Below are 9,239 nucleotides of genomic sequence, written 5' to 3' on the forward strand. Positions count from 1 at the left end.
TTACTGGAGCATTGTGTAGTCTTAGTAAGATGGGAGAGGGTTAATGACTGACTTGGTGTGAAATATCATGACTAAGGATATTTTTGTCCGTTATAAATTCTCATCCAAGATTTGTATCATTTAATGATGTCTCACGAGTCATTGGAAGCGTGCAAAATGCATGGCTAACCCAATAACGACAATTTTGTGGGGGACCGAAGCTGGTTATCCCAAGACAAAAGATTTTACTAAAGCATTTTTTTCAAACTATCACGTGTTCAAGGTTTATTATTGAAACTTTTTTAATAAGTTTCCCCTTATAAAACAAGTCAAACAACTTAAAATACCTTAATGTTTTAAAACAAACCAGAGACTATGTGGAAATATTTGGCTTTCTCTTATAACCTTAGGATCCAGATTCCAAAGTGGTAACTTATGGTTCGGGTATTGAGAAAAACCAGGTAGAGTTCGGTACGGTTGTTGAGGAGAAAATCATACTCTATGTACTCGGTTAGGGTACAATCAGGTTCGGATATGAGCCTGAGTATTAATCTGCTTTTAGAAAGGAATTTGTAAAAGAAGTTATTTAGTTTCAAGAATTTTAACTGAAATTGATTGACTATTAGTTTCAAGTGCTACTTTAAGTGTACATGTTAAATAAATATGCGATTACAGCGACACCATCATTGAGAGCGTACTGCAAAATAGCCACATCATGTGTAAATTATATACTTTTAACTTTCTTGAGACAAAAATTTAGCTCGTGTGCAGTAAGTAGCGTACATGTTTTTTTTTATTATGGGATCGAGCTTGCAATTATTAAGCGAATTATTTACGGAAAAATAACAAGTTGTTTCCTTGATTTTTCCAAGTTTTTCTTCTTTTACGAATGTTATCTGGAAGACTGATTTGGTATTTAGATAATGTTTGTATATATGATTTTGTTAATCATGAATGATTCAATTTCAATACAAAGCGGATAAATAATTAAGCAATGAAAAGCTATAAAGATAGGATTTCTTTCTAGTTACAAAAACACTGTGTAGTCTTGGTAAGATGGAAGAGGGTTAATGATTACTTGGTGTTAGATATCACAATGTTCAAGAAACCCTAAATGCCGTTGAAGTGAGAGATCGTGAACAAGGGTATTCTCGACCGTTATAGATTCTTATCCAAGATTTGTTTCATTTGATGATGCCACACGAGTCACTGGATTCATGTAAAATGCATGGCCAACCTAGTATCGACAATTTTGTAGAGGACCGAAGCAGGTGATCCCAAAACAAAAGATCTTTCTAAAGAATTTTTTTCAAAACTATCACGTGTTCAAGGTTTATTATTGAAACTTTTTTAATAGGTTTCCCCTTAAGAAACAAGTTAACCAACTTAAAATACCTTAACGTTTTAAAACAAACCGGAGACTTATCTGTGACACTAAAACACCTAGTTAAACATGTCACATCAGTTTTTGACTTGGATGCATTTTAAACCCAACCTACGTTTAATATATTTAATTGAAACGTTAGACAAACAAAAAAGGAAATTGTCAAACACAACCGCATGTAACCAAGGGCGTTACCCTGTGTGCCACATATGCGAAAAAATGGTTTCGTCCACCTTGAATTGCAGGCGGTCCGAGTCAAATAACTATGGTTTATTGCTTTTTTAAGGTACTTCAATAAATAGATACAAGTCAGATAGCCTTGTACTAAAGCTTCATAGTAGAGATGAACTCATTACATGTATCAATACTAAAAAAATCACAAAAAAAAAATAAATATTGGTACCAAGAATACTCGGTATGACACTGATACCGAACGCAAAAGTTCGGTAAAATACCGGTACCAATCCCGAAACCTTAAAAAGTGGATAACAAATTAATATCGGCAACACCAGATTCGGTACATGTACCAACGATTTGCTCATCCTTGTTTCCTAGGCTCAAATAACAAACCAACAATATCATTGCCGAATGATTCGTCGAACGTTCGGTTCGTTTATAGGCCTACTCGCGTAGTCATGTTATAAGTATATTAAATTCACGCTCCCAATCAAGCTCATTCCCAAATATACCAAAGCACGAATTTGAGGGAAAAAAATAATAAAGAAACATGAATATCATATGATCATTTGATTCATTTGTCATCATCCACACACCAAACTCCAAAACCGTTACTTTTTTTATAGGTTTCCCACAAGAAACAACCTAAAATACCTTAACTTTTTAATACAAATCTAAGACTACATGTGAACTAAAACTCATACTTAGACCTAGTTAATCATATCACATTAGTTTTTTACCTCACTCCAACAAACTTTTTAATATATATTTAGTTAAAACGTGAGACAAACACAAAAAAAGGAAATTGCCACATGCAACCACATGTAACCAAGGGCATTACCCTGTGTGCCACATACGTTACGAATGGTTTCCTCCACCCTGCATTGGAGGCGATGCAAGTAAGATAACAATGGATTGTTGCGTTATGAGGGCAATTTTAGATATATATACAAGTCAGAAACTCTTATACCAAACCTTTCTACTAAACTTAGAATCAGTACCGAAAATAACCAGTACGGTATTACCATCGAAGGCAAGATTTCGAAAAAATCACAGTACCAAACCAATCCAGAAACCCCAAAAACTAAAATTAAAAATAATACCAAATTAGATCCGAAGATATCTCATTTGATACCGCTATCTAGACAGGTTATTCGAAATCTAGTTAATTAAATAACCCGGTTAGTGATCAACGGTAAACTAGCCAGTTAGACTCAGTATGATACAAGTATCGAAAATACTCGGTACAATACGAGTATTGAAGACAAAAATTCAATAAAAATTGGAACCTCCTATCCGAGTATTCGATACCAGTATTCGGTATCATTTACTCGTCACCCAAATAAAAAATCATGAATATCATATGATCATTCATTCATTTGTCATCATCCACACACCAGTCCACAAAACCAAAATCCAAAACCGTTACTTCAAATATATATATAATAATAATAATAATAATAATAATAATAATAATAATAATAATAATAATAATAATAAACAACCTCATTCGACAAAACCTCGTCCCAGACCATAACCTTCGGTCAGTCAACACTCCAACCTTAATTTCTCCAAACCCATAATTCAATCAATTCAATCAACACACACCCAATTCAATGCCTCATCTACCCGAATCACTAATCGAATTCATCACAAACAAATTAACCAACAACCCAGATCGTAATTCAATCTCCTTAGTCAACAAATTATGGTACAAAATCGATCGACTCAATCGCCAAACCGTTTACGTATCCAATTGCCCAGCTGTCAACCCGACCCGGGTCACCGATCGCTTCCCCAATATCCGATCGTTAGTTTTGAAAGGTGGCAAATGTTCAATTAATAATAATAATAATAATAATAATGTGAGTGTTAATGTTAATCCGAGGTTTGGTGTTGGGAATGGTGAGTGGGACCGGTCGGTGGACCCGTGGATTAAGGTGTTGAAGGTTAAGTGTCCGATGCTGGAGAGGTTAGAGGTGAAGGGGATGGTGGTGACGGATGAGAGTTTGGTGATGATCGCTTCGGGTTTTCCCTGGTTTAAGGCGCTGGTGTTGTGTGCGTGTGAAGGGTTTACGATTGCGGGTGTGAAGGCTGTTGGGGCGAATTGCGCGTAATGTTTCTGAACTTGAACTTTTTTTTTTATAATGTTTGAATGAGTGGTTGATTGTTTGTTTGCGCGATTGTGCCGTTGGGTAACGGGTTAAAATGGGTTAAACATGAATAGTTAGATAATGTGTTATGTAGTAAGATTTTTTTGTGTGAATGAAGAAAAATTAACGGTTTTGCTATGTAAACAAATAAAGTATAACGGTTTTGTTACTTCAGCGAAGAAAAAGTAATGGTTTTGTTAAAAAAAGAAAAAGTAACTGTTCGGTTTTTGTTACTCAAATGATGAAAAGTAACGGTTTTTGATACGTGAACGGAGAAAATGTAACGATTTTGATACGTAAATGAAGAAAAAGTATTGTTTTTGCTTTGTAAATGAAGAAAAAGTAACGTTTTTTGTTACGTAAATGAAGAAAAGGTAACGGTTTTTATAGGTAAACAAAGAAAAAGTTTACGTTTTGACACGTGAAGGAATGAAAAAGTAATGGTTATGATACGTAAATGAAGAAAAAGTAACGATTTTGCTACTTAAGCGAACAAAAAGTAACGGTTTTTGTTATGCAAATGAAGAAAAAGTAACGGTTTTGATTCGTAAAGAAAGAAATTGTAACGGTTTTGATATGTAAGTGAAGAAAAACTAAATGTTTTGATACATTGACGAAGAAAAAGTACCGGTTTTGTTACGCAAATGAAGAAAAACTAACACTTTTGTTACGCAAATGAAGAAAAAGTAATTGTCTTGATACCATAAACAAAGAAAAACGGTTTTGATACGTAAACGGAGAAAAATTAACACTTTACTGCATAAACTACATAATTGAAGAGAAGAACACTTACTATACAACACATTATGCATAATTACTTAGTTGCTATGTCTTGACATGATTGTTTGTATCGGGTCAAAATGGTTTAAATATGTGTTTTTTATTGTTTGCCAGACATAGCAACCAAGTAATTATAAATAATGTGTTGTATAGTAAGATTCTTTTTGTAACTGATGGTAAAATAACTGTTTTCAGTTTTTGAACTGTTTTTATAATGTTTGTTTGGTATGTGGTGGTTATCCGTAACTGTGCGGTTGGGTAACGGGTCAAAATGGGTTAAATATGAAGAGTTAACTTATTGTTTACTAGACATGGGAACTAAGTAATGATAGATAATGTGTTATGTAGTAAGATTTTTTAAGTGTATGAAGAGTAAGTAACGGTTTTGGTATGTTAACGAAGAAAAATAACGGTTTTGTTACTTACGCGAAGAAAAGGTAATAGTGTGGCTATTTTAAAAAAGAAAAAGTAACGGTTTTGCTCGGTCAATAAAGAAAAGATAATTGTTTTGCTACCTAAATGAAGAAAAAGTAACGGTTTTGATGTATAAAACGAAGAAGATTCAACAGTTTTGCTACATAAACGAAGAAAACGTAACGGTTTTGCAATAGACAAAGAAGATTTTTAATGAGGGGTTTTTGAAATGGGTTACAAAACCCATTTTAACCCATTTCAAAAACCCCTCATTAAAAGATTCAAAAAAAAAATAATTAAAAAATCATAACTCGAAATATAAATCAAAAACTAAAAATACTAAAAAGTTTCCTCCGCTTTTCTTGTTCCAAAAAAAAAAACTCAAGAAATGTCAACCCATTTTGACCCGTTTCAATCATTATCTTGTTTCAGTTTGACCCATTATATACATATTAATACAACCCATTTAACCCAACGGGTCACATTTGCCACCCCTAGTTTTGACACATAAACGAAGAAAACACCAACAGTTTCGCTACATAACCGCCTTAAATGTAGTATTTATATGGTTCTCGCAGTTCCTAAATATGAGTAAAATTTAAATTTTTATGTCATTAACATCGTGTCCGTTATTCCAAATTCTCTGCAGCAAGCTTGAGCAATTAGAAGTGGAAAGATGTAATGTTAAAGATCCCACCGGACAGTGGCTCCGTTGCTTCCCGGAGACGTTAACTTCACTCACATCATTAAACATTTCATGCATTAAAGGTGAAATAAACCCACTCGATCTCTCCCAACTCGTGGCCCGGTGTCCAAATCTCACAACTCTTAAGGTAAACAAAACAGTGGCGGTTGATACGATAAGAAGCATATTACTCAAATCGCATCGTGTGGTCCACTTGGGTCTTGGATCTATGCATCATAATGTGGTTCAAAACGGACAGACTTCTTTTCATCAGCTGACATCGTGTTTACGCAACTATGGCCCGATTCAAAGCCTCACGCATGTTCATCGGGTTAGCGCCATTTTGTTGCGTGCCTTGTATCCGGTTTGCATGAATCTTGTTTTTCTGAATGTGAGGTTTGTTGAGGTTCGTTTGGGGTCGGAGCTGGTTAGTTTCATAACGAGATGCGCGAATCTTAAACGATTATGGGTAAGTTCTTCGTTATCTTAAACTATTTAGTAATACTTGTTATTTTTTTGTGTTGTAAACATCCATCTAGCATGCACACGCTTGAAAGCGTGTAACCCAAACACGATACGTTTAACCCATTTATCTAAACGTGTCAAACGGGTTGGAGGGTGATACCCAAGCTGTAAACGTGTTAATCGAGTTGGTGGGTTGTAACGAAATGGGTTAAACAGATTAAAGGGTCGGCTTGTGTAACTAAACGGGTTAAACAAGTTAGCCCGCTCGCAGCTCGTTTAGCCTAGGGTGTGTGTGGTGCGGTTCGGTGCGGTTTTTGACTAAAACCGAACCAAAAACCAAACTTTCGGTTTTATGATCTTTTAAACCCATTCGGTTTCGGTTATTTCGGTTTTCAGTTTTTGGTTTTTGGGTTCGGTTCGGTTTTGGATGCGGTTTTTTCGGTTTTACTAATCGAGTCAAAACTTTTTGGGCAAAAAACCCAAGATATTGAAATTGGGCATGATCTTAAAAAAAAAAAAAAAACTAATGTTTAATAGAATATTGAATATTTGGACATCATATATTAAAAGCTAATAAAAGATACCTTTAATATCAAAATTCAAAATCAAACCTAGTACTATTATTTATTAACCATAAACCAAATATATTTGTTGTTAACCATATGTTAAAACTAAGCAAATAGTCATCGGTAGATTTTGCTTTAATGGTTACGGACTTACGGTTAAGATATTATGGTTATTTTAATTTTTGGTTATTTCGGTTCGATTTTTTCGGTTCTTAAAAAAATACAAAACCGAACCAAAACCAATATTCCAGTTTTTGCTAAAGTTCAAAACCGGACCGCCGGTTTCTAATAGGGTTTGGTTTTTTCGGTTTCGATTGGTTTTGTGCACACCCCTAGTTTAGCCCATTTATCTAACCGTGTTAAAGGGGTTGACGGGTGATACTCAAGTTGTGAGTGTGTTAATCAAGTTGGGGTGTTGTAAAAAATGGGTTAAACTTGTTAACCAAAACACGGCCCGTTTGGTTAATCAAGTCAACCAGAACACTACCCAAATTTTTATTCATTTAAAAAACATCAACCCGAATCCGACCCGTATTTTTATTCGTGTAAAAAACATCAGCCTTAAACCACAAATACTTAAAATCGTGTAACCCGAACACGACCCGTTTAAGCCGTCTATCTAAATGGGCTGGCGCATGATACCCATGTTGTAAATGTGTTAATCGAGCTAGTGGGTTGTAAAAAGTGTGTTAAGCGGATTAGTGTGTTAAATGAGCCGAGCTGCTCGCGAGCTACTCGAGATCGGCTCGCCAAAAAGCTAGAACGAGCCGAGCTTAATCGAGCCCGAGCCCGAGCTCGAGCCTAAAAGTAAGCCCGTTTAATAAACGAGCCCGAGCCCGTGCTTCACTTATCGAGCTCGAGCCGGCTTGCGAGCCTAATAGAGCTTGCGATTTATATAATTTTTTGAAATATATATTTAATAATTATTAATATATATATAGTGTCATAAAAAATAAATAAAAATAACTAAATTATATATATTATTTTATACAGAAAATTATAATAGAAAAAAATATATAAAAATAATTATATTATTTTAAAAATAACTTATAAATGGTAACGAGCCGAGCCCGAGCCGAGCTCGAGCTTGAAAATCTACTCATGAGCCAAACTCGAGCTTTGGAAATAGAGCTCGAAACGAGCCGAGCACGAGCTCTATGTAAGTTAAACGAGCGAAGCTCAAGCCTGGGTCAGACTTCTATAACAGTTTGGCAGGTCGACCTGTTTAACTAAACGGGTTAACGGGTCAACCCGAACATGACCCGTTTTTTTAAACAGGCCAATCCGAATATGACCCGCTTTATAAAACAGGTTAAATATGTCAATCCAAAACATGAGTATTTACGTGTCGTGTTCGGGTCCTGTAAGAAATTGCCACCCCTAGTGCGTAGCAATAAACATGGCCCGTCTTTCATGACTTGTTTGGGATTACTTATTTTGCTTCAGGTACAAGGAACCCACATTGGTGATGAAGGTCTTGAGGTTGTTTCCAACAACTGTAAAAACCTCGAAGACTTGCGGGTATTTAAGAGAAAAGGAAGTCTTAGCGTAACCGAAGCGGGTTTGACTTCAATATCCACCGGCTGCCGAAAGCTCAAAACTTTAACTTACTTCTGCAGTCAAATGACAAACACCGCGCTGGTAACCTTTTCCAAGAACTGCCTAAACGTCACTCGCTTCAAACTAATCTTATCGAACTTAACCGAGCCTGACCACACGACGCATCAAGCGTTTGACTATGGGTTTGGTGCGATTGTGGAGTCATGCAAGGGCCTCAAGAAGTTGACTGCTTCGGGATTGTTGACCGATGATGTTTTTCTTTATATTGGAATGTATGCTGATAGGTTGGAGGTGCTTTCGGTCCCGAGTGCCTGTCGAACTAATGTGGGTTTGCAGTATTTGTTCAATGGGTGCATGAACTTGAAGAAGGTTTGTTCTTTTGGTGCGGATGCGTTTTCAGCTTATGTTTTCGAGTATTAAGTTATGGTTTCGTGTTGGATGAGTTTTGTTTTGGTGGCGGATTTAGGAGTTTTTTTTTATGGTTTGGTGATGGATTTTGGATTTTCTTTTTTTTTTCTTTTCATTTGAAGTATAGATTATGTTAACAAATTTTATTTTACTTTAATAGATGTATATATTTGGTAGGAAACTGAGCTCTAGCCCGTTTAGTATTTGGAGTGGAGGTGTAAATGAGCCGAGCTTGAGATAAACTAGGGTTGAGCTTGGGTTGTTTTGACTTACAACCAGTGTTGCAAAAATCCCGACTAGTCACCGATTAATCCCCGATTAATCGCTAGTCCCCACTTCACTGATTAATTTTGGGCTAGTCGGCCAATTAAACGGTTAACGATCAAATCCGCCAAAATCGACGATTTTCGACAAGATTCCGACCAAAATCAGTGGTTTACGGCGAGATTCCGACCCAAATCAACTATTTTCGGCGAGATTGCAGCAAAAACTAGTGGTTTCCAGCGAGATTCCACCCAATTTCCGGCCAAAATATGTTTGTGTACGTATAAAACTGAAAATTACATATAAAAATGTGTATGTGTATGTATATAACTGAAAAATATACATTAAAGTCCGATCCGATTAATCCCGATTAATCTCGACTAATCCTGATTAATCGCTAGTCC

General features: G+C 35.8%; 1 protein-coding gene across 1 annotated transcript; it reads left to right on the plus strand.

Annotated features, from left to right (window-relative positions):
* The first annotated feature begins 3,035 nt into the window (after positions 1-3,035).
* LOC143547006 (protein AUXIN SIGNALING F-BOX 3-like) lies at positions 3,036-8,583 on the plus strand. Its single transcript, XM_077038532.1, has 3 exons — positions 3,036-3,653; positions 5,537-6,041; positions 8,050-8,583. The coding sequence occupies exons 1-3, from the start codon at positions 3,157-3,159 to the stop codon at positions 8,581-8,583; spliced, it is 1,536 nt and encodes a 511-aa protein (XP_076894647.1). The 5' UTR covers positions 3,036-3,156.
* Positions 8,584-9,239: the final 656 nt, after the last annotated feature.

Source organism: Bidens hawaiensis, unplaced genomic scaffold (genome assembly GCF_021521415.1).
Source record: "Bidens hawaiensis isolate Kalapana, Puna unplaced genomic scaffold, B.hawaiensis_p1.1 tig00014542_1, whole genome shotgun sequence".
Lineage (NCBI taxonomy): Eukaryota > Viridiplantae > Streptophyta > Magnoliopsida > Asterales > Asteraceae > Bidens > Bidens hawaiensis.

Excerpts from the sequence above, each read along its gene's own strand:
- LOC143547006 (XM_077038532.1), top strand. The coding sequence starts at position 3,157 with ATGCCTCATCTACCCGAATCACTAATCGAATTCATCACAAACAAATTA. Across the intron at positions 3,654-5,536 it reads GCTGTTGGGGCGAATTGCGC|CAAGCTTGAGCAATTAGAAG; the intron begins GTAATGTTTCTG and ends AATTCTCTGCAG. Across the intron at positions 6,042-8,049 it reads CGAATCTTAAACGATTATGG|GTACAAGGAACCCACATTGG; the intron begins GTAAGTTCTTCG and ends ATTTTGCTTCAG.